At 36.7% G+C, this 25,742-nt stretch overlaps 1 protein-coding gene across 19 annotated transcripts in view; it reads left to right on the top strand.

The window, feature by feature from the left end:
* MPDZ (multiple PDZ domain crumbs cell polarity complex component) overlaps positions 1 to 25,742 on the top strand; it is a 111,206-nt gene that overhangs the window by 26,856 nt on the left and 58,608 nt on the right. For 18 of the 19 annotated variants that reach the window (XM_064641242.1, XM_064641257.1, XM_064641256.1 and 15 more), the window contains 13 exons: positions 627 to 741; positions 3,106 to 3,194; positions 4,837 to 5,032; positions 6,330 to 6,419; positions 8,422 to 8,501; positions 9,213 to 9,359; positions 10,216 to 10,383; positions 11,333 to 11,518; positions 14,351 to 14,560; positions 16,135 to 16,251; positions 18,667 to 18,825; positions 22,485 to 22,772; positions 23,683 to 23,806. In XM_064641242.1, the coding sequence (XP_064497312.1) occupies positions 627 to 741; positions 3,106 to 3,194; positions 4,837 to 5,032; positions 6,330 to 6,419; positions 8,422 to 8,501; positions 9,213 to 9,359; positions 10,216 to 10,383; positions 11,333 to 11,518; positions 14,351 to 14,560; positions 16,135 to 16,251; positions 18,667 to 18,825; positions 22,485 to 22,772; positions 23,683 to 23,806 (1,969 nt within the window). The remainder of the gene's footprint in view (positions 1 to 626; positions 742 to 3,105; positions 3,195 to 4,836; positions 5,033 to 6,329; positions 6,420 to 8,421; positions 8,502 to 9,212; positions 9,360 to 10,215; positions 10,384 to 11,332; positions 11,519 to 14,350; positions 14,561 to 16,134; positions 16,252 to 18,666; positions 18,826 to 22,484; positions 22,773 to 23,682; positions 23,807 to 25,742) is intronic. The other variant, XM_064641249.1, reaches the window with a different exon arrangement.

The following is a 25,742-nucleotide window of genomic DNA, read 5'->3' as shown; positions in this document are numbered from 1 at the left end:
AAATCCAAAACTTTTTTAAAGTTGAAATTAATTTTTATAAGTAGTTTTTTCTTTTACTACAAAACCACTATTGTAAAAATGGGATTTTAATATGTATTTTACTTCCATTAACAGTAAATAAATTAATTATTTACTCCCAAATTTTTGACAAGTTTAAAAAAAATAGCTGTAGTTATTGCAGAGAAATTTAAACAAATAGCATACAAAATAGAATTATGACTTTTTTTCTTCTTTTTAATAACCCAGCCATCTAAAGCTGATTCAGAGGAGGCACCAGAAGGGCAGCAAGCTACGTATTCATATACATATATGTCTAAATTATTGTACAAGCAATTCATTATTCAATTTGTACAAATCTCACCGATCATTTTAGTCATCAAATAATGATTTTATAGGTTAGAGGTAATATGCTGGAGCAGTGGGGTGGAGAGTACATGACCTGCCCTGTATTGCTTCACCATGAGGAGTGTTAACCTATTTCTCATTTCTCTGGTGAACAGCAAAGAGTGTAAGGGAAGTTTGCACTTTCTTTTTTATGATTGCATCTAATTTTACATGTTAATGACATTAAAGAATGTGAAGGATCTTTAAAGAAAAAAAAAATCTAATTACTGTTTTCTTATTAGGCAGATGCTTCTATTGATGGCTGTGAAGATGGGGAGAAATTTAATGTTGAACTTACTAAAAACAACCAAGGTTTAGGAATAACTATTGCTGGTTACATTGGAGACAAAACATCAGGTAATGGTAGATTTCTGCACTTTACTATACAATCTATTGCATACTATGGTATATATGCATCCGAGACTTAATTTTGGTATAGCATCTCTTAAAAGAACCCTTGACAATATGAAAATCTATTTAAAGTTTGTAAGGGAAAAAGAATTATTTTCCTTTAGTGAGAAGGACATTCAGAATAAAAGCAGTTGGTGTTATTATAGAATCCCACCTCTATTTTTAAATCAATTTTTATCTTCACTTTTGGCTAAAGCTTATGTTTATATGTTTTTGAAAAACAGTTCTAAAATAGGTTGAGCCCTCTTTGTTAGAAATAGCCGGGCTTTTAAAATTACATTTTCGTTTTTAAAAGGCTCTTACAAGGTAATACATTAGCCATTTGAGTAGTTTGAGAAGGTATTGTTATTAAATTGTTAACAATGTGAATAGTGCTGCTGGCAGATCAAGAATACAATAGATATAGATACAATAAATGTTTGTTGGCCTGTGGACCGTGGCAGACAATAAATAAGTTTATTTAAATAAACACATGCAACAATATTCATGTACGGTTCTGTGTATTTTTACTTTGCAGTTTCCACTGCATTCTTCTGAAAAATTATTCTGAACTCTGTTAGGCCTCCCTAGGGGGGATTTGGCAAATTCAGTATTGCTAGGAAGGGATATTTGTTGAATGTGTTGTAAAACTTCTCAAAGAGCTATTGCTTTGACTTGCACCCACATATATATATTTAGAAAAATGTATGGATAGGTGCACTCTGCATTATTGGCAGTATATAGCTTAGTTCGTCGACTTGGAAAATCTGGACTAAATTTTAACAGTCTTGTTGCATAGGACAGGATGGTCACAGTTTGTGCAAGTCACTGTTTAGCAGCTTCCAGTTGAATCTTTAAGAGACAAATTAAAATGCAGAACATGTGATAGATCATATTTTAACTGATTTAGTGTTTGGGTATCACCAGTCTTCGATTTGAAATTACTGTGCTGTGTGTAACTATGTAGAATATTCTTAACTTAGGAACTGATTAGGTAACTCAGTTTTGTGATTTAACACTTAGTTACAGGATAACTTTGCTGTCAGAGAAGTAGCAATAAAACTACTGGACAAAAAGATCCATGGCTGAATCTTTCATGAATGACAAATAACAACTTTTTGTGTTATCATACAGCTGTTACAGGATATAAGAATACCTTAAATTCTGTAAGACCAGTTGTTGTGGAAACAACAGCTTAAAAAAAAAAATAAAAAGAGACTTGTCAGTGATGTGACTTTAATATATTTGTAATCTTATTTTTCCTAAGCTGAATTGGATCATTAGCCCTCCTTCCTGCTAACTTTTGTCATAATAAGGCCAGTAAAAAGTTAACTTCAGGTCTGTAAAGGATCTGACAACTTTTAGAATGCATTTTGTAGTGAATTATCTTCATATCAAACATATTCATTTAACAGTGGGAACATTTGTTGAGAGAAAGTAGATTCTTTTGAGATTTCTGATATCAGTGTTACAGGCCTGTAACTGTCAGACCTGATTTCATGCCTGTTTATGCTGTTATTTTTCTCAATTTCATGTATGATGTGCAAAATGTGTATGTAGGAACTCCAGAGATTTTCACTTTATTGAGCTGTTGAAGTTGTTTCACAGGCGTGTTTCTCCTGAAATGAATTTCTTTTAGTAAAACGTCGCTTCTGTAGATGTTCTCTATATATTCCTTTCTTTTCTGATTCAAAATTAATAACTGTCTAAAATAGTTCTGTCTTAGGGTTTTTTTGTTTGTTTGTGGCTTTTTTTTTGTTGCTTTTTTTTGGTTTGGGATTTTTTTTTTTTTTTAATTTTGTTTTATCTAATATTGGCATCTGTACTTAAAAGCTGGTTCAAATGTAAGTTGTGGTCCTGTTTGCTTATAATTTTCTGGATTTGGTTATTCAAACATGCATTTTCTTAAGCAGTTATTAAGTACATAGAAAATTCAGAGTTTACCAGATTAGTATACTGAAGCTGAATTTTCTGTCCAAATTTGACAGAAGTCAGAGATACGTTCCTTGTTGATGTTGGTTTCAATATTTAGGTTAAAGTAAGTTGGAATATTTTTTATTTTCCAGCAAGAATTGTGAATTTGGCATTGTAAGATTTTGAATGAAAGCTGGTGCAATGCAAGCCGACATTAATGAAGTTCATCCTTTAGTAATATTTATGTTTCACTTAAATCATTACTTTTCTTCATGATTATTTTCTTATCTTACTTTGAGATTGTGGGTTGGTTTTTTTTCTCTCTTTGACTGGTGCCATTAGTTAGAGATTGTTGCATTATTTAAATTGTTTCTTAATAAATTAGTTAATTTAATTTTTCCTGTTTCTTCATCCCAGAACCTTCTGGTATCTTTGTGAAAAGCATTACAAAGGGCAGTGCTGTTGAACATGATGGCAGAATCCATGTGGGAGATCAAATTATAGTTGTAAGTAAACACAAAAGGAAGCAAGATCACTTGTCTGCAAAATTCTGCTTCTTTAAATTGTAAAGAAATGCTTATATAGTACTTGTTTAAAATACTTAAATGCTGTTGAAAGGATGAGGCCTTTTTTGATAGAATATTTGATCACATTCTCTGTCTGATTATTTTATCCACTCCTAACTTGTACTTCTTTAAAAAAATCTGTATTTCATATGTGTATCTTATCAGTAGGATCTTAGTAAGTGCAAAGTTTTAAAGTTTGATTAAATTTGCACAACTTTTCAAAATGATTTTTAAAAGTATGTTATAAAAGTTTTAGATGCTCAGAGAAAAAAGAACATATTTTCATCCATAAAATGTTATTTGTTTAGTGAAAATCAGGTCATGAACAGAGGGAGTGCATTTTTGTGTGTCTCATAGATCTCTCCTTAGGCAGCACTAAGAGCAAGTTAATGTCTCTCTCTAAATGTGCCTGCATGTTTGTTTGTGGAAGTATATGTTTTTGGTAATGATTTACATGCTGAATACAAATGGCTGGACTTGATTATTGCAGTTTGTTTGCTTCTTCTACTGCAGATGCAGAAGAAGAAAATTATTTGAGTGTTCTCAGACAAAAGAATAATAAACATTTTTTAAATATGGTTTGCTTAAGCATGGAGAAAAAATTGAATAACCCCATGTGATTTTTGGTTACTTTATACTCAGAAGAGCACCAGAGGTGGAAGAAATTAAGAGAAGAACAACAAAATGACTAAGAGTCCAGAGGGATTCGTTCTTCATGGAGGAGCAATTAAAATAATGAAATATATGTGTTGTGTAGATAGACAGAAAAAGCTACAGGAACATAGTATTATTAGAAGTATTTCAGAAATTTAAGGCACGGAAGGGTAAATTGAGAAAGGATATTACAGAGTTTGCAGGGAGAAGAATAAAATTGGGTGTGTGCTAGGGATAATGGGATGAAATTGAACAATGCCAAAGTTTTGAGTTCCAGAAAAAAACACTGAATTAATGAGATAATGAGATAGTTTCAAACAGAAGAGGCCAAAATCTTATCTTTAAAATATTAAAATGATGAAGCAGTGATAACATCTGGTTGGCTGTGACTGTGTTTGATTGGGAAATGGGACTTCATGGTGTTCAGTAGTAGAATTCCCTGTATCTGAGGTTCCTTGGCCTCAGAATGACTGTGCTCTCTAGTTCTTTTTACCACCATGGATCAGTGTATCTTTCCTTAACGTTCCTGTCCCCAGCACTCCTAACCGTGGCTGTGTTGGTTAATTCACCCAGTTTTTTCTCCTTGGAGGTAGAGATGGCTGAAATGGTCAAGCAGACAGGCTGCACAATGTGCCCTGGACAGCACGTGCTATGTCTTCTCCCACTTTGCAGAGCAGATCTGCCCGGCTGCACCGTTGTGGGCACCTGGAGCACTTCCCCTCTCTGCGGTGTAGTGCTGGTTGTCGTCTAGCTGTGCGGTACTCCAGTGGAAGTGCTTAGCTCATCCAATTTCATTAAGTCATATAGGTTTTGTTCTTGCCCCTACACTTGCTTTGTGCTCAGGCTAACAGATGCTGAGAGCTCACCATATTATTTTGCCCTGGACTTTTTTTTTCTGGGTGGACTGAAAAGCTGCTTAATTCTGCAGGTGGATGGAACAAATCTTCAGGGTTTTACTAACCAGCAAGCAGTTGACGTTTTGCGGCACACGGGACAAACGGTTCGGCTCACTTTGATCAGAAGAGGTCTTAAGCAGGAAAATCATATTCCGCCCCAGGAGGACTTCAGTGCTTCTGTTGAAAAGGACTTACAGTTCCAAACAAAGGATAGTAGCACAGCCAAAGGTAATTAAAACTGACTTTGCTTTGAAGTTGGCTTGAAACATTTTTCTTCTCAATTGCAAACTGGAAATAAAATAGGCCAGATTCATTCTGGGTAGCTATTACTGTTGGCAGAGCTGCTGGGCAGAGCTGCTGTACGTGAGGGCAGAATGTGGTCTACTATGGTTTGATTAATCTTGTAGACATAATGGTATTATTTGCTACATTTTCGAATTGAGTGTTGAAATTTCTGCCCTGCATTGCACTTCTGTCTGAATTGCTTCAAGATTTTGATCTTGCAAATCTTCAAATGGCAAGAAGGTAGCAAATCTTTTATTCATGCTCAAGAGTGAAAGCTGCATTCAAAAGCAAGCAGAGAGATAGCCTCCTCAATGAACAAAAGCAAATCTTAGCTCCTTTCACTCTTTCATGTCACAAGCTCCATGTACGAGAGGTGTGGCCTACACCTAGAGGTTATTAATAATCTGATGTGTGTGTACAATATTCATAAGCTAAAGACCCATATTAATTTTGCTGCTGATAACATGAGATTAGTGAAGCTTAATCTTATATACTCTGCACATATTGAAGTATATGTGCCAGATATTGGAAGTCAGTGGGCTTGAACACAGGATACCTGAGCGGAGGCTGGATGCACAAACAGCTACTTGTGTTATAGTTTGGTATCAGTAAAAGTACGTCATAATTCATCAGCTGTGGCATAATACCCACCTTGTGCAAGATTTTCAAACACCCAGTAGTATGTTATCTGTATGTCATCCTCTTGCTCCCAGCTTTAGGAAAAAAATAAAGACAAAATGCTCAGTGCTGTTTCTCCAGCCAATAGATGTTCAAGACATCTGACAGTCAGCAACAGAGATAACAGAACTTTGTGGTAGAGGTTTTCTGCAAATGAAAAGTATGTCAGTTATGCAAGTCTCCAAGTCTCTAGCATTTTTGTTTTCAGTGTCAACTTCCTGAATTGCATGAAAGAAAACAAAAAAAAAAGTTAATACAAGAATGGTAAGGAATGTATTTAGATATATTTTCAGTGATAGAAATGCAGGTACTGGTAGTTGTGCTTTTCTGTTTATTTGTTTTATTGAAAACTCTTTGGAGAAGGCAAAGTGTTGACAGGAGAGACAATGTCTTTGAAATGTGATGTTTCTTCTGGGCCCCCTATGCCAGATTCCATTTGTCAAATGGGGCTACTGTACTCTGAAGTCCAATGGAAGAGAGAGTCGATGCCCTGAAGCATACCTGTGAGCTTGATGAATATTACAACATAAAATAGCTGAAAAGATTTCTTCTTTTTTTCCAGATAACAGTGAAACAGAACAGGGATCCCCATCATTGCCATGCAGTGCCAGTGTGGTAAATATTGGAGATGACGTGAAACAACAGGAGACAGGTTCTCAAGATTTAATATTTTATTCTATGAAGATGCACTTGTGTGTGCTTACACTAAGATCAGATGTTTTTAGATCAGATGTTTTTTGTGTCTTTCCATTTGTATGCTGTTTAGCTGAGGTAGAACTAAAAAGTCAAAGTAGTTATATGTTTAATCATGTACTCTTGATCATGAGTGCTGTAGGATCTTGACTACTATATGTGTCTGAAAATAATTATATGCCAAAGATGTCATATGAAGCAGTCTGCTTTTGCCATTTGCTCGGTCCTCTCTTAGTCCAGTTTTGTGTATCTGCTCTTTCTAGTAGAAAGCTTTTTTCTTCCTCATTCCCCAATATACTTTATCTTCCAAATTGTCCGCATCTTCTCAGCTACAGTTCCAGGACTTACACTTCTTTTGATAAACTTCCTTTTCACAAATTTCTGAACTTGCATTAATTTCAATCTGTGTTGTCTGGTAACGTTTGAAATTCAGTCAGTTCTAGTGCACTGATATTCTCCAACTTCTCCCATACTCTGTCTTATTTTCTAATGAGTATTTTTTTCCCTCTTGAGCTCTTAGAACACTGTTTTGCATTTCAGAAGTCCTGTGTGATGATATGTTTTCCAGATTGAGACAGCACATGGCGTGTTTTGTGACATTTTCCTGCTTCCAGAGCAAAAGGGGAACTGAAGAGTTTTGTGATGTTTATCTTTTCATAATTCATACTTTCTATTATCTTGGATAGATGAAGGAATTTCTTTTAAATGCCTTTCCTTCAGATACTGCTGGGTCTCTGCTTTGGGGAAAGTATTGTCCTATTTGAATGCCACACATCATCTGGCTTTATGTGTAGTAATGTTTCCAAGTAATGACTAGACTTAAAACACTGTTCAAGGCTGTTAGACATTTTATATTCTTACTAGAATCAGTGGGATTTGGCAACTTTGTGATGAAGATTCTTGTCTTTGCCTGTGATGAACATTCAGATCCGAAGGGTTTATTTGGGTATTTACTGAAGGCACAGTCCAGACCATGGCCCTTGAATATGTAGGGTTCTTTTAAACCTGCTGTGCTTGCTGGCTGTTATATCTAAATACTGCTTTTTATTTCTTCCTACCATAGAGCCTAGACAATGTAAATGAGGGCAAAATGAGCAGGAAGAAAGCATTTCTCAGTTTTTTCAGCCTGCAGATAAACTTTCAATCAAGTTAAGAGTTGCCAGAGTTTTCTGCCTAGCCTGTCACTGTGATTTTCACCACATCTTTACTTTGTCCACTTCCTTTCTTTCCAAGTTCACTGCTACTCTTTAGCTATTAGAATCTTATGTCGTGTGTGTGCACATATGTGAGTCTAACATAATAAAAAAAAAAAATAGAGGTGGGACTTCCTGCATTCTGTCACTGTCCTCTAGGGCTTACAGTTTCAGAAAAATCTTTTACAGTTGTGCTCATGGTTTTGAAAATACAAAATGTCAAGATTGTGTCTTTGGATGCTCTCTGTAAAATGCAGTGCCTGTCTAAAAGGATTAGTATGCAGTTTACATTTTTAAGTATTTCAGCCATCTCCCTGAATCAGTCTAATCAGCCCACATACAGTCTGATTTAATCCATGCTCAGGGCATGCATGCAACTTCTAAATATTTTTTGTGCCTATTATCTTGAAAAATTGCAAAAAATTCACCTAACTCTGAGGCTAGTTTAAATATGTGTCCTTTCTTCCCAGCTACACGCACCAAACTGTTGGACTGAACTTCATTTCTTTCAAAATACACGATTAGTTTTGCAGGGTTGGAATCTTAATAGTATTTTGCAGGTTTTTCCTTTGGTAAACTCAAGCTTGGTGAGACAAAACATGGCAGATTTTTAGTCATATTTGGGAGAGTTCTGGCATCATGGGAAGGATTGTGTCATGCTGTATGTTCCTGATTGTGCCATCTTGTATGTTCCATATACTTTGTCACTTATAGGAACAGACTAATTATTTTATTCTTTGTCACAGTAATCTCACATATAATTTTTAGATTTCCAGCTAACTACTGCAGAAAAAGAAGCTACGAAGATAAAGTGGCAGAGGATTATGGGTTCGAATTATGAAATAGTGGTACGTAAATTCTATTTACTGTTATTAAATGCCCTTTAATCTGCCCATCTATTATGTTAACAACGTATGGATGGAAATATGTTTGCATTGTATTTGTTCATTCATGTATAAGAATTATACATATGCCTCTTAGTCTGTTGAGATTATTTTTATATAATATTTGTATGAGGAAATACATTTTTCTGTATTTTGCCAAACAATCATAGACTTGTTAGATTGCTGGGCCTATGAGTATTGTTTCACCGATTTCCTAGCTTCAAGAGAACAAATGTGTATTATAGAAAAAAATAATATTTAATATGAAACTCAAAGCTCCCTTCATTAGCTAGAATTTGAAATTTCATACCCATTCTGCATCCTGAATAAATGGTTTGATGTAATGGTGTAAAAAATGTATAGAACATATACTGTAGATACAGTTGAAAAGTGGTATCTAAGTTTAGGAGCTACTGCAAAAACATATGCCATAGGTGATGTGTCTACAGAAGTGTGTATTATTAGATATATTATTGTCATACAGTTCTTACTTGTGTATTGTGAAGTGGTATGTGATCAAAGTTCCAGTTTTTACCTGACTGCCCCATTACACATGACAATACTTGTGATTTCTCACTTCTGGAATATCGACCTCATAATTTGTAAATTGAAATGGAAAGTAACAGGTATGGCTGTAAATACGTCAAATGTAACTGTTTCTTAATCTTGCTTTAGGTGGCTGTAGTTAACAAATTTAGTGAAAGCAGTGGGTTGGGGATAAGCCTTGAAGCTACAGTGGGACATCATTTCATCAGATCTATCTTACCGGAGGGGCCAGTTGGACGCAGTGGCAAGCTGTTCAGTGGAGATGAACTGCTGGAAGTAAGAAAAAATACTACCTTAGCTTAGTCTGCATTCAGTAAGGTTTTTGAGCAGTAAGTTGCTTCTCATGGTTTATGACCTTGGAATGTGGCATATCTAACTGCATACCAGTTAGCAGTTGAGCAGTCACTTCATGTGCAGTTATGTGTATTTATGGGACTGCATATACCTACATTTATTTCTCAGATGGTAGTGGATTTTTCAGATGCAGTCCAAGGTCTGTGTCATGGTTTAAGCTCAGCTAGCAATTAAGTACCATGCAGCCACTTTTTCTTTTTTGTACCTCCTCACTGGCGGAGCACAAGACACTAAAAAGTCCTTTCTGTAGGATAAATACACTTAGCTGCAATCAAAACACCACTGTGTTATCAACATTATTCTCGTACTGAATCCAAAGCACAACGCTGCACCAGCTACTGAGAATAAATGAACTCTATCCCCACTGAAACCAGGACAGTCACAAAAAAAGAATATGTAGCAAAAGCATTAGGATTTAATAGGAATATCCCTACACAGTGAAGGTACTGAACACTGGATTATTTTTCTAAATTATTTTCTCAGAATTAAAATGTGAATTTTGTTTACATGAATGCAAGAAACATGAAGTTGCAGAGTATGTGGGGTTTGTAGGGTGATGTCATGCAATTTTATAAGACTGTACATTCAGTTCAGTACTTATCTTGATGCTCATTCTGAACATTGAACTGAATAGAAATTAAGGGTTGACAGTGTCTTCTAGCATGGGAATTTTTTTTTTTAATGAGGTGATTAGTGAGTTGAGGTTTGTGGGGCTTTTTTTGTTCATTGTTGTTCTAATACTCTAGTTTTAACCAGTATGTATTCTTTATTTATTGAGGTGAATGAGATCTCTTTGATTGGGGAAAACCACAAGGATGTGGTCAGTATCTTGAAAGAGCTGCCTATTAAGGTGACAATGGTGTGCTGTCGTCCAGTAGCTCCCCCCATCACTCAACCAGAAGTGCTAGAGAGTCTAAGTCTGTCTGAGGTTCAGCTCACAGAAAAGGTATTGTGTCTTTAAAAGATCACTGAAAATTACTGTTTCCTTGAGGAAGAAACAGATCAAGTTCTTCTGCAAGATTAGAAATATGTTTTAATATTGTAGGACAAATAGGAAAAGGCAAATTATGTTTATCAGCCATTCTTTAGGCCACCAGAAGATGTCAATCCTGGTTGGTCATGGGCAGAAATATTCTGGGATGCAGGGCTGTCTGTCTGAGTAATGTACTTCTGTTCTGTAGGTGAGAGGTAGGGGTATGGCGAATCGAACTGTGTGTTGTTTAGAATCTGAATATATTTATTCTGGTTTTAAACTTTGCTTTCTGGGTTTGTGTTGCACAGAACTCTGTGTGCATTCAGTGGCTGATGCTTCTGTCACTCATACTTGTAGAGCTCTGGGCAGTCTGATGAATTAAATATGTAGGAATGGCTGGCCTACAGTGTAGTATGCAAAGCAATAGCATTTATATGAAAAGAGACACAGTTAATTTTGAGTTCTGGGCAAGGCACCAAATTCAGTTTATAGGATCTAAGCTTTTCTATGAAACCAAGTGAAGAACATAGATGTCTGTGTATGTGTGCGTGTATTTTTTCTTTTATTGAATATTCTGACTACTATCAGTATTATTACATTTAGACATACCATTTAATAACAGATATTTCCTGTATATTTGAATGCATGTACTAATGAAGCTTTTTGAAGTTTTTCGTTTGACAGAAATTCCATTTTGTAAAAGGTTTTTCAGGGAGTACTTTCATATACTTACAGCAGGGCTATTTTGTTAAAAGGATATGTGAATTCTGTGCTAGGTTTATCAGACTTGTTTATTAAATCTGCTGGGGGCTTGAACTTCCTTTATGTCTAGTTTTGATCTTTTTTTTCATAAACAGAGTTTTGTCTCTGCATATTCACAAGGGTTTACATTTTATTGGTAAACATTTACTGTTTTTCTCAGGCTCACATAGAACTTGGATTCATTGGCTCCTCGGACACAGAGGGAACAGCTTTGGAAGCAGCTGACGAGGGTCAGAGTATGGAAGAGGTGCAAAGCTCATCTTTGGCAATGTGGGAAACAGAAGTACAGAACATTGAGCTGGAGAAAGGGAGTATGGGGCTTGGATTTAGCATATTGGACTATCAGGTAACTTCTGCACTTCTTTGAATAGAGGGCAAAATACTTCATATTGTTTGCATCTTGCAGTGTGTTCCAAATATGTATTTTAAGGGTAAATGTTAATGGAAACCAAGCAATAGAGTAAAACTAATCACTAATTAGTTTTAGGCATCTCACTAATTGCATTACATATTCTTCTTTCTGTATTAAGACTACAGGTTCTAATGATGGTGGTAATACTGGTTCCAGAAAAACTGATAATCCGTTATATAATAGGGTCTTCAGAAAGCTGTCTTCTAGTGACCCAGGGACAATGAATGATGTAGCCAGAATATTCAGGCATTTAGCCATGTATTGTGCACCTGCAGTGAGGTGTTTAGGGCAAGATCCAATAAAGGACTTAGGTGCTTAAAGAAGGATTTACTAAAATCCAGAGCCGCAATTCTGAAATCCCTTGCTTAGCTGCAGTTTGTCCAGGATGTGCTTAAACATCTCCATTCATTTTGTATTTGACTTCAGAATTCCTGGATATGTAAGCAATGATTCTTGATGTGTTCCAGTGAGCAGGTCAGTGTCTGTCTCTTGCCTGCACTTGGTCAGGATCTCCAAAACAAATGTTCCTCCTGTTCCCAGTTGTTCAGTGGATAACTTTTAATCTGACTTCAAGTATTTTCTCCCTATACTATGGTCAGTATAGGCTTTTGGTGAGCTGTTTGGTGGTGGTGCAGGACCCAGTCTCCTTCCAGGTTTCTACTGGATCTTGTCCCTAGGAGTATATGCATTTACATCTGGAGATCACTTCCAGATGGAAATTGTGCCCCCAGGGCACTGCTTAGAATTAGCCTATACCTTAGATTTTGCATTTGCACACTGATAAAAGTGAAGAGCAGTGTATTGTAATAATCTGAAGGATAAAGGCATAGTCAAGTGTCTGTTTTATGAAACAATGACTACTCTCTCATATGTTACTCATGATGCTGTGCAGTGAGATGTCATAGCTGAGTTGGAGTATTTGAAGTCTGTGTCAGTACACAGTAAAGTATATTTTTGCTTCAGCCTCTTCTGAGCATTAACACAAATTGTGGGTGCGTAAGTCACTGGATTCTGGATTTTGTTTATGGATAATAGTACTAAAGGGCTGTGGAAACTGTCTTAAATTGGTTAATATATTTTTCAAATATGAATATAATTCTGTCTTACAGCTTTAGTTGGCTTTCTGAAACTTACCTTTTTTGATGTTATAGTATCGTGTTGTCCTATGTTGTCTTCTTTGACACGCAGTAAAAAAATTTCAGTTTGTCACTGAAGTTTCTGCCTTCACCTAAGATTGCGAACAATAAATTTACAGGGAGATTTCTCTTTGTATTTTACTGTTTTCTTCAAATTTTCAATTAATTTTCAATGAACAGTGACTACAGTTAAGGACAGTTACAGCCATACTAATACATTCCTCGTGTTTTATACAATGGCAGGCCTCTAGAAAAGTCTGCATAATTTCTTACTCTAAAGAAGACTGTCACATTGACTAGAGAGGTATTTATTAAAAAAAAAAAAAGTGACATGTAGTGTCATCTAAAGTGACAGTGTAATTATCTGTTGTTAAAATAGTGAGAAAGATTTCGGTGTTCAAGCTCAAGCTCTATCTCCAGCAATGCTAGTTATATTTCCACTTGTGAAGTGTTTTATAACTCCATGGCATTCTTCTTACTCCATTAACTGCCATCAGGAACACTTCTTTTCAGTGTCCTTCCCTCCTTTCCTCCTTCCCTCCCTCAGCACTTCTCTCTCACACCAGCTTTCAGCAGTCTCCCAGTTTCTGCAGTTTTTACATGTTGGTAAAATGGTGTCCATCTTTTCAGATATATGTCTTGGCGTGGAAACTTGTTACAGCTTTGTGCCTGTTTGTGGATGTTTGGTTTTCTCTTACTTTTGCTATCAGTAAAGCTGTTCCATGATTATGTTTCTTGGTGTTCTTTTTTGTGTGCACATTCAAGTGAACTGTGTCTTGGAATTATTAACATGATGTGCCTTGTAAATGTAGTTCTGTAAGAATCACACAGATGTTTTGCACCTGTGATAATTGTTATGACAGAAACATATGTTCCTGTTACTGGTATTTGATGCTAGCTTTTTTATAAAAATAGGTGCACCGGAGGATGGGAACTTCAAAACAGGTTTATTTTTTTTGAAACAAACACCATTTTGTTTTGTCTTGTTGATTAGAGTGCTGTATCGGTATGTTCCTCTCTCACATAAAGTGTTTAATTAGTCATGCACAAGAACTTGCCTCCTAAGTGCTTTCTCTGTTGAGCAAGATCTGGTGCCATGAAGTGTAAGAGAGTTATTGAAAGTAAGTCCTTTGTCCACTAAAATACACGTGTTACCTTTGCCCTAGCCTGCATTGCCCACTTGTATCCTCAGACCACTGAGTGTAAAGGAGGATGGAGTCTGCAACGTCATTGCAGTAGGAAGTACTTGAATTTTGATATGTACAGACAACACTCTGCAATTAATAATATTCTTCAGCCTTCAACATCAATCAGCGATTATGAGATTTGCAAGCTCAAAAGTTGACTTGTACAATTTAGTAATACTTTATACTGGAGATACATGATGGGGTATCACCTAGATAGGAGTAATAATTTTCACATTGAAGAATTAAAAATAGGTGAAAGTATAAATGTATGGGCAGTACAGACTGGAGGGTTTGCTCCTGCTGAGGGTTCACCTGGAGGAGAGCTCTAGCTTCTTAATAACCCAACTCCCTTGGGTTAGTAAAAGTTCATAAATAAAAATTTGCCTCTCAGGACATAAAAGAGTAAATAAAATTAAATGCTTTTCTTCCTTTTATCTAATTAGGATCCTGTTGATCCAGCAAACACTGTAATTGTGATTCGCTCATTAGTTCCTGGAGGTGTGGCTGAGCAAGATGGCAGACTTCTTCCTGGAGATCGGCTTATGTTTGTCAACGATATCAATTTGGAAAATGGCAGCCTGGAGGAAGCAGTACAAGCACTGAAAGGAGCTCCAACAGGAACAGTTAAAATAGGAGTTGCCAAACCACTGCCTGTAAGGATTTGGGAATTCAGTGGGTACTTTTCCTGTCATTTAAGCTGGTACATGCTGATCCTGTCTTCTGCATACACTTTGTGTGTTCTGGGGTATAACTGAGTGGCCCAGTTATTTCCTTGCATGTAGGAGTGGCCTGGGTAGTGTATGACTGAGGTAGTGATTGCAGGACCTAGCACACCTGTCTTGCAGCTGAGAAAACAGCAAAGCATCTTGCAACCAGCAGAGTCTTTCAGGGCTGAAAGTTGACAGGCACAATTTTGTACACTGTACACTTTACGTGGTTCTCTGAATGTGTTTGATGGGGACATAATGTTAGGTTTATGTGGTTTGCCTGGAATTTACCTATTCCTTTGCTTTGCAAGGCATAGTGTATTGCAGTCTTTGTATTTAGACTGCACACTTTGTTTATGTAATAGTGTGTAGTCTTCAGTTTGTATACATCTAACTGGTTTTTTCAGGCTTGATTTTAGACAGTAACCTGTAACGATTCAAAAAAGGAGGTTGAATGAGACCTAAGGTGACCAAGATAATGTATCAGTAAGGATGCTAGTGAACTAATGTCCCTGGTGTGCTAAATTCAAACCAGTAAAATGGCATTAGTTCATACATACAAGGAAGATACTTTTCTCTATATTTGTAAGCAAGCTCAAGTACAGTCTTAGAGGTTCATTTTTGCTTTTCATGAATTGATAATCTTATAATCCTTGTGGATGCAAATATCAAATTTTCATTCTTAGTAGATCTCTGTGGAGAGAGTGAGAGGGAATGACTTGTTTAGGTCCCTTTTCACAGTAAGAGGGCACTTTTTAACTTGCTTTGTTAAATTCTTTTTTTGTAATGGACACTATATTAATGAAGTGTCTTGCAAGTCAAAAATTTTGTACCGAAGATACCATTCTAAAAGAGAAAATGCATGGGGGGTTTTAGTTTTTTTGCAAACACTTGTAAACATTCAGCATTTGCACTTCAATATTTCATATATTATGCTTGCCAAGTAATTAAACATTGCAAATAATCACTGGTTTTTTGCGGTACAGGACAAATGCACCTACCATCAAATTATATTAGAAAAAGCTGTTTGTTTATAGTCAGAATTATGTTTTGTCCTCTAGAGGCTGTTCCACCTGGCAGATACAATAGTAAAACACAGTGGATGAAGTCTTTCTGCCTGCAAATAAGATTGCTCTGTGGCTAGCAAGAATTTCAAGATCCCTGCTGTTAGGCTCTTTCTCTGGTGGCAGCTGTGGTGGCAGTTTTAGAATGTTTTTATTAAGAACAGAAATTGAAAATGAGTTTAGACTAAGTTGTGGGCTCTGTGATATACCTGGATAGGCCTTTTTCATTACTTGGGGTTGTAAAACAAGGTGTGAAGCTGAATCAATTCAGTAAATCTGAAAAAAAAAAATTGTCTCTTTACCTGCCCCGTACTGTGACTGTGATTGAAATGAACTCTGCTGCATTTGGAATCCATTTGCCTTTCTAAACACCCCCTGCCCCCTCCCTCCAGAATGCAGTCTGCACCTCCTGTGTCCAGGCCACTCATCCGACTCAGAGCTTCGTTCTTTCTGCAGCTTTCACCTGAGGAGGGCTATGTCTCTGCTAAGGAAGATTGCTTTTTCTACACTGCCCAGTCACTTGAGGAGGAGGGGCCAGCTGATGCAGCCCTCTTCCATGCTGAGCTGGCTCTGGTTAGTGGCCCAACTTACCAAAGATTTCTTCAGTCTTTGCGTTTTATAATGAAAGGAGTTGCTTTTTCACTATTCATGCTTTTTTTTTAGTGTTTACTCTCACCACATTACTCATCTACCATAGGTGGGATGGATCCTGACATGGTAGAAACTGGTATCTAGAGATGTTTGCATGAGCTGTGAATCTGTGATACATTAATTGCTGGGGAAAAAAAGTATTTTGCTGATGTTTTCAAAAGTGCATGGCTATCCACATCTCCTTGCATGCACTGAGCGTCCCTTTGGAAATCTCACCTTGTGTAGAGAAATGTTCATGTGCTTATTTCCCTACGTATCATTTCTCTACCTTGAAAACTTTTTGGTACTCCCTTTTTGCATGTAATCCAGCCTTACAAGGAATGCTGTCTGTCTTCAAAAGCTGCAAACGCTTCCTTCTAATAATATTCTTCAGCCTTCAACATCAATCAGTGATTATGAGATTTGCAAGGTCAAAAGTTGTTCACTTGTATAAACAATGCGGCTTACCTGAGCATTCAGTGCCTTACATAGCCTAGAAGTTACCAATAAGAACTCAGATTAAAAAGACACAGGAAATAGGACTCTACAAAAAAGCAAAAAAAACCCCTTCCAACCCCTTTTGAAGTCATTATACTCTCTTTTTGAGGACTTTAGCAGAGAAGCAGTTTCTACTAAACACCAGGACTTAGTTCATTAGGAAAAAAACACAAAACCAAAAAAAAAACCTGAAATGGATTCTTCCAGGATGAAAATATCTGCATTGCTACTTCCAGTAGATCTGTTGTTTTTTCACTCTTGCAAATGTCAAGCTGGTTTAATAACTTGCCTTTAAACAAGACTGCCTGGTTTTAATTCTGCAGTTTTTTATCTTTGTATAGTAGTTAGATAATAGTATTTGTATTATTCCGTTCATTAAGAAGCATGAAGAAGACACGCTGTATATTATAAATAACCCGTAATTAAAGATGTGTTGAAAAGATCAGATTAAAACTAAAGTATTTAAAAAACTCGACTTTCATCTGATTCATATTTAAAAAAATTAAACTTGTGAAAAAAGCAGTGAAAATATATGACATTAATAGAGTTGTCAGCTGTCTAATTAAATATGCAAAATATGAAACTAAATATGCAGTCACCCGGTTGAAGATGTGGTTACAGACTGCACTTATGAGATCCTGGTTTTCATAGATAGATCTGCACTCAGATTCTACAGATCTGAATTTTCACAATACCTTTTTAGGGCGTAGCTTTGGTAACGTTAGTATGCATTTTCCAGACAATAAGCTGAGAGTCAGTTACAGCGAAGGAGCAATTTGAATTAGCTGTTAAGTCTTTAGGCTTGAAATAATAAAAAAATTGATCCTTTTTACCACAAAAAGGAATCAGTGTGTCAGATCTCTGCAGATTGTTGCTATTGCTGTTGTGCATTTACTATAATGAATTCACAATGTGATTAACTAGAGGGGCTGGAAAACAAGTTAGATCCCATCTCTGCAGATGAGTGCTTATATACAAGTTTATGGTATGTCATGGCTCTAAATTCTCTGATCATTTTGTTAACGTACGCTACTTTCTGGAGGTCTACCAGGGGAGATGAAATTATAATCAAAGTGTAGTTAAGAAGCACCATAAATTAGGTCTTTTATGACTTAATTTTATTCTAGTATTTGAAAGTATGTGAGTCTTGAAAAAAAATCATGTTTCATTTAAAAAAGGGGCAAAAGATACTACCCATGTCCATGTCTGAAACTCTTTTAAAAACTTTATTTCTCATATAAGAGGAATAGAAGAAATGTAGAAATGTCCATAATAATCTTGTCGTCAAATGTAAAAATCATAAAAAAATCATATAATAAATTTTTCTTATAAATGTACTGTAAAGCATTATAATGATTGTTTTTAAAAGAGTATAAAAAATAACTGAGCCTAAGAAGTTGAGTCAAGAGAACATTCCTGACAGGTGGTACCAAATGAAGCTCATTATTTTTTCCATGTTCATTTTTGTAACAGAAAATTCAAAAGAAAAATAAAAAGAAGCCCTAAAGAAATCCAGATATTCACATCAGGAAATACACCAGAATTCTCCCAACACCTTGTACTTCTATTAACAGGCATGAGCCTGCCTTAGCCCCGCAACTTATTCTGGTTGAGACTCTTGCTTTACTTCAGATATTCTTTGCAACATTTAAAGATGTGGTAACACAGATTGTTACTGAAGCAGAAAATTTTCCTACTGTGCTGTGCAAATGTAACCTCAGTGTAAAACATGGAGTGAAAAAAAGAAAAAAAAAAAACAAGAAAAGTGTCAGTCAGTATGGAGTGGCTGATGTGCATGTGTTTGGGGCTTATGTGGTGTGATGGTAACAGCCTGGCTGATTGAATTGCTTTTGTTGTTAGGTGGACTCCGGAGAGGCAGATCTAGCAGATGAGTCCACCTTTGAATCACAGTATTCTCTAGAGAGAGACGTCTTCCAGGATTCAGTGGCAGCTTTGCATCACAGCGCCTGTAGCGGTGAGGTGAACGACAGCTTCTCTCTTGCATTATCAACTTCCAAGGTAAAAAGGAGGATGGTTTTATCGAAGACAAACTTTGATTATAAGTGTGAACAGGCTATATTGTCATCTTAGTTCAAAATGCGCTATTTGTTACCAGGTTAAAGTTTTGTTTGGAGTATTGCTGATGTCTTACAGATCTCTGATGAAGAGAGAGGCAGATAGAAGGCTGAAAGCTTGGATTTTTCTTAGATAAAGCATGATTTAGCCATATAAAGTGTGGTGAGATGTTTACAGTATTAAAGCTATGGTGAGCAGTTGGTAGAAAAACTAAATTGTTATTTAAGGCATAGTAAGGAGTGGTAACACAAAATGACTGTTGTTCTACGGTATTTTACTATGAAAACAAGTGTAAGTTTTCATCTTAAGTTGTGCTTTTATGCTCCATAGTTAGTGTTAGTATGTTTTGAATGAAATTAAAAATAAATATGTATATATCAAAACTCTGCTTCTAATCATATTTAAAGTCAATAAATGAAGATTTATTTAAGAGTATTACAAAAATCAGTAGCTATTTGTTGCTGGTCACATACCCATAGTGACTTGATTGTTAGTATCAGAGATGTGTTTTGTTTCTCTCCATGGTTTTTCATGTTCTTTTTTCTTGAGAATCTGTACATTTATTTTGCTAACCCAGAGCCTTCCAGTTCCATTCTCCTAGCAGTCATCTTTGAAAGCCACATTGTAGAAATTTCTTCCTGGGTTTGCAGTCTTTGGACTTGAATAGAGTAGCTGCTGCTTTTTCCTGCAGACCTGAGCTTCAGTAACTCCCTTTACACCTTCTGGAGTATATTCAGCCTTTATCAGGCACTTGTTAGAAAACTAGATTCATCTTCTAATGGTTTCTCCTAATCCACAGAAGAACACACATCTCTGCAGTGCCAGTGGGACAGATTGCATTGTTTAACTCTGTAATTGTTACTTAAATGGATTATGCGTTTTGCATGCTTAGGAGCATTTTATGAGATAGAGACTGGATTTACATTATATATCGCATTGAGAGGCTCTAGAAAGTCTTAAGCTATTTTCAGCATTGACTTAAAGATGGCTTTGGTTTATATGTTTTTAATAAAATACTATGGTCCTGACTTTTTAGTATTCATCTCTGTGCACCAGTATGAAGTGAATATTAAGTTCTCATCAAGTAACATACTCTGTGGTTAAGAGTGACTTCACAAAACAAACACAGGGAGAAAATCTGGTCATAAAAGAAGACTTTTGAATCAAGTGAAATGCAGTAAAAATTGAAACAGTGCTATTTGATGCTGTGAGGAATGCAGACGTATTTCAACTATTTCTGGCTGCAGGGCACTTGACATGTTCTGAATGTCACTTTGGTGTCATGTTTAAAATAATGATGAAAAGCATACTTAAAGTAATGCAAATGCTCAGGCCACATATTGCTGTAGTTACAAATTCCTGAAATCGTGTTTTTCTTCAAAAATTACAGCATTGGCTTGTCTTTAAGTGAAACAGAAATAAAAATGAGCATATACTGTGACTCTTATATGTATATATGGCATGTGAAATAAATGTTGAGTATGATCTGAGGCTTGTTTTCACTGATCTGGAAATGGATAAAAAGTAGACTTAAAAGTATGTGTCCCAATTGTATTGGAAACGTTGTGAAATAATTTAAATAGATTATCGTGCTGGTGTTCTGTTCTCAAAAAGGTAGGAAATTATGTCATTGATTATATCATGCAGATTAGTGGTATTTAGGCTTTGCTCAATTATCTTCTCAGCTGTTACTTAAACCATTTATTTACAGGTAAACCTTTTTTGATTCTTGGCTAGCGACAGAGCATGCATGTATGCACTTAATAAAAGCTGACAAAAACTAATTCTAAGACCCTTGAGACAAAACACTGCAAAATATCCCCAGATTCTGGGAAACATGTTTCCCAACTTTTTGGAAAAGTAATAGAACAATTAATAGGACCAGTGGAAAGACAGGTAAAGGCAGTTGGTTTTGACACTTGTATTATCATGGCTGGGCTTCGCGAACGAAGATTTGGGAAGGGCTCTACCCACATTTGTTGCAAGCGCGTTGGTGGCTGAAAAGGCCAATACGAGACAGGCATGTCCGATTGCAAAAGGCACAGCAGAAAGACTCCTTCTTAAGTGGTGTATTCTGCAAGGCACGATTCTTTCTGCGTTGCCTTTTTCCTCAAGGGTGATCCTGTGTGCTTTCTCAAAAGCATCAGCAGTGTTATAGATGGTGTGTCTCCAGGTCTCCCGATTGGAGGCCAGAGTAGACCAGTTATGGTGATCAATATGGCCAAGGTTGAGATGTTGTTTCAGTGAGTCCTTGTATCTTTTCTTCTGGGCTCCTCTCTTGCGACAGCCAGTGGCAAGTTCACCATAAAGCAAGATCTTAGGGAGGTGGTGGTCCTTCATCCTGGAGACGTGCCCTGCCCAGCGCAGCTGTGTTCTCAGTAACATGGCCTCAATACTTGTGACTGCTGCTTGTTCAAGAACAGACGTATTAGTCACATAATCTGACCATTGGATGTTTAGGATTGTAAGGAGGCAGCGTTGATGGAAGCATTCTAGGAGACGCAGATGGTGGCAGTAGATGACCCATGATTCAGATCTGTATAAGAGAGTAGACAGCACCATGGCTCTGTAAACACTGATCTTTGTACTTTGCCAAACTCTTTTATGAAGCTTTCTGAAAGCACTGTGTGCCTTTGCTAACCTGTTGTCTATCTCCCCATCAATCTTACCATCCGAGGAGATGAGGCTACCTAGGTAGCACTTGTATTAAATTTCTGAGAAAAATCCCTAGTATTGATACAGAGCCTCTAAGTCCAACTTCCGAGTCCTTGATGCATCTTTGTAATGTCTAATGGCCTACATATTTTTAAAATAACTTACTTTGAAAGCTCAGCTAGAGAATATTTGAAGATTTGTCAGAGTGTTGTGATTATTGAAATCTCTTGAAACATTTTAAAGGCAGGGCCTTAGAATCTTGGAAGTCTAAACAAATGTGCAGAGAGCTTAATTGTAGTGATGCAGCCATAAAAGGTAGACTTGTAATAAGTACTAACTGCTAAGATGCTGTAACTTCATCATTCTGTGTTGTTGTTGTCCTACTTCAAATCCTCCATGTTCATTTTTTACTGAGGTTTGACCTAGTTTTGCTTTATGTGAAAGGGATATCTAAATATGTTTCTGCTCAGTTAAATGAATGATTATATTGCATTTTTATGGTCTGAGCTGCTTGAAATTCCTTCTTACTTGCTAAGTGTGTTGAAAGTAAAGACCTTGGTCTTGCAAAGTTTTTCACCTGAGAAAAACAATTTAAAAACTTACTGGGCTTATGTCTATTTTAAGAATGTGTGAGTGGATGTTACTTTTCTAAAGTTAGTAGAGAGTTACTGCAGAGTACTAAGTTAGAATTTGGCCTTCAGCAGTAACTTATTTTCACTGATTTCTGGTATTCTAAAACAAAAGAAGTCGTCTAAGAAGTCAAGTTCACCTTATAGAGGAATGAATGCCTGTAGGGAACTAAAGGCGAGGTTGATTGTTACTGATTGTACAACAGAGATGTTTACATTCTGTGAGATTAGTTTTTGTTTAAGGTTTTAGCATGAAATATGTTTTTGAATTATACTACGAATGAATGGTGATTGTTCATTATCTCCTGTGTTAAACAGGCTATTGGAGAGGAATGTGAAAATACTGCAGCTGATTTCCATGTATCTGACAAGAATCTGTACAACATGGATCTGAACCAGAGAATGAGAGAGCAAAAGTGTATAGTGGGCAGTAGCCTGGAAACTGCAACTGGTTTTACTAAAACGGATCTACTGCCTCCGGATGTTTCGACTATCAACCAAAATGAAAGTGAAAACACAGCAACATGGACTGAATCTCAGACAGCACCAGAAGTTGCACTAAATACAAGCCTTGCTACTACCATGCAGCTTGATCCCCAAGGAAAAGTAAAGCTATTTATTTTTTTTAAGTAATAATTTAAAAAAACCTACAGAAAGGCTCTATTAGACCGTAACATATCCTACAGAAATTGTGACTGCCAGCAGCTGTGCATAGTTCTTTGATTATTAATGTTCATCAGATGTGTTATCTCACATCAAAACTGCAGAATTTAGACCTTTCCAAAACAGGACATAAGTTATGGCATCAAGATAGTAGTTTCTGAGAGGCTGGCAATACAATGGTGTATAAAAGTCTGCTCAAACCTCACATTGTTAGATACTGCAGGACCACAGTGTACCCACTGGGCAGGACAGGGGGATTTTCTTATCCCCTATTAACCTTCACAGGGACATGAGTGCAAGAAGGAGGTGCCCAGCTGGAAACGGGCCTAGGAAGCCGAGGGGGAGTGGTATGAATGTCTTGCATCATGGTGTTCATGCCAGCCTATGCAGGTCAACTCACAAACTGACCTGTGATGCTGCATAATCTTTATATGATAGTCACTGTGACGTGTTTCTTATTTATTCCATTCAGTGATTTATTAAGAAATGCTTGAAAGAGCTGCAATTTCTTACAATATTCGTTACTTTAGTACTGGCAGATTGTCAGACATCTGTGGTGAACAAGTCTGAAGCCCTTGAATTCATCCTACCAATTTTAAGAGTGTAACTAATGTTTCTAAATTAAAAGTATACTTTGTGACAGATTTGGTATATTACCTGAATGAAAACACAAATCTCAGGTATGTTGGTTTGATCTTTGGTGGATTGACTTTTTCTGTGTCTGTGTAAGGAATCTGTCTTAATTATGCACATAGCTTTTGTGTAAGGTAAAGTGAGTTGAGATCAGTATGACCAATTATATTTTTATTTTTATGTCAGTATTCTGAACTAATGTTATTTTCCCTTGTGTTAGGATCAGTTGCTTTTAATGGAGAAGAGATGCCCAGTATCTTTGGAGGGAAGTTTCACAATCCCAAATTCAGTCAAAAACATGTATGAGAAGACTATCACAATTGCAAAAGGCAATTCGAGTCTAGGTAAGTTAGCTAACATTTTCTGTAACGTTGTAGGGAATATGGCTTTCCATTTTCCTTGTATGTTTTAGTAGTAAAGACTAAATATTTTCCATTTGGTGGGGATAGGATATTCGTTCTTTGCTGCTCTTGCCCTTTTTGACTGTCATGGCACTGAATCCATGTGCTGTCACTGTAGACACAAAAGTGAAGTGTCCAGTCTCACTGAGAATTTGTTTTCCCATAAAGAAGGTTAGTCTTTCAAACTATTAACAGAACAATTTTAATGCACTGTTTTTTTATGTCTGTACTAATATAGTGGAAAAACAAGATAGTAGCCAAGGAGTGCCATAGAAGAACACTTTGGCCAAAGAACTTCAGACTAGAATTTCAAATGTTTGCAAGCACAAAATGATCTTGCTTCCTGAGGATGGTCAGAAGGGTCTAAACAAGCTGTTCACTTCCTTGCTACAATTTCATACTTGTATCTGAAGTGCTGCAATATTTCTGAAAAATCATGTAATTGATTAATTTAATAGGTAGTATTTTTGGCTCAATATTATCATTTTGTAATGAAGTTCAGAGTTTTTAAATATCTGCAATCTGCAGCTTCCTGAGCATACTGACTAGAGACACGTTTTGGAGCAAACAGGCACGACAGATGGTAATGTTTGTTGTTGTCCTGTCCTAGTCTCTGGTGTGGCCCTTGGCAGTGTGAAAGGGAGAACAGGAACAGAACCTTCTCAGAGCCAGTGCGGGAAAGGCTTTTTGTTGAGAGGCAGTGGTGCGTCCTTCCCATTTGTGGCTGCTGTGTTCGTTTGGTTTGGTTTAGGTTTCTGATGCTGCTTCTTCCAGCCAGCTGCACATCCTTGAAGACTCTCTGGAGTTGGTAGGGCACTACTTTGTGTGGGTGCTGGCTGTTTGCAAAAACTCCACAAATGCTTTAAAATGGGCTGTCCACAGAACCAGATGTTTATAAACAGTTCCCACTTAGGATTCCTCTGCTGTGCAGAGGTGGGTGTTGTTTTTTTTTACAGCTGTGATGCTGTATTTCAGTGGACTCTTTCACCTGGAATAAACTGCCCTCTGATGACTGGATGCTCAGTCTGCCACCTGTCACCTTCATGATTGTCACCTCAAACTGGATTGGGAACTGATTGGGTTTAAAATCAAGGTCTCCAAAATATAAAACTGTGAAAAAAGTCTAAGGTTTACCTTTCATTGGTATGACATTCTTGGCTAGCTACTACCTTTACTGTTCTTACTGCCAGGCTGTATAAAGTGCAGGTCACAGTGCATTTCCAAGCATCTGGATTTTGTAAAAAAAGTTTTCCTTGCAAAAAACTGTTAATTCAATAAAGCAGGTTTTCATTTATTTGTTTGAGTGTTTTAAGTACAGTGAACATACAAAGCAAATTTGATGTCAAGCATGAAAATACAAATTTGGAAGACGGTCCACATTGGCAGACATTATATGCATGAAAGTAATACTGGTCTCTATTCATATATACAAAATATGAATGTGAATATCGCTTTCTCCTGGCTTTGGACCAGGCTTTTTCTTCCAGGCTAAGTATGCTCTGGCCTGGGAAGCAGCCTGGGCACAGTGACCAATTTACACACATGGCTGCACTGCTCTTAACTTTCATTTTTGCAAAGGAGATAAATCAAAAGCTGAGAATGATGTTGAAAGCTGCAGCTGCATCAATTACTTCAGTTGAGAACTGGCACTTCTTTTTTCCTTTTTAACGGTGTCACCATTGTTGCTACCTGCCCCAGAAAGGGGAGGATAACCCAGGTTCTTATTAATAAATCCTTTGGGGTAGACTAGAGTGAAATGACACTGAATAATTGGTGTTTGAATACATATATATGTAGGTTTATTTTGGAACAATTTTGTTTCAAAAGGTAAACAGATATGTTGCTGGTTTAGGTGTTATTCTGTAGCAATATGGCAATA

This window comes from Pseudopipra pipra, chromosome Z (assembly GCF_036250125.1).
Source record: "Pseudopipra pipra isolate bDixPip1 chromosome Z, bDixPip1.hap1, whole genome shotgun sequence".
Taxonomy (NCBI): domain Eukaryota; kingdom Metazoa; phylum Chordata; class Aves; order Passeriformes; family Pipridae; genus Pseudopipra; species Pseudopipra pipra.
This window is presented reverse-complemented; position numbering and strand designations above follow the sequence as displayed.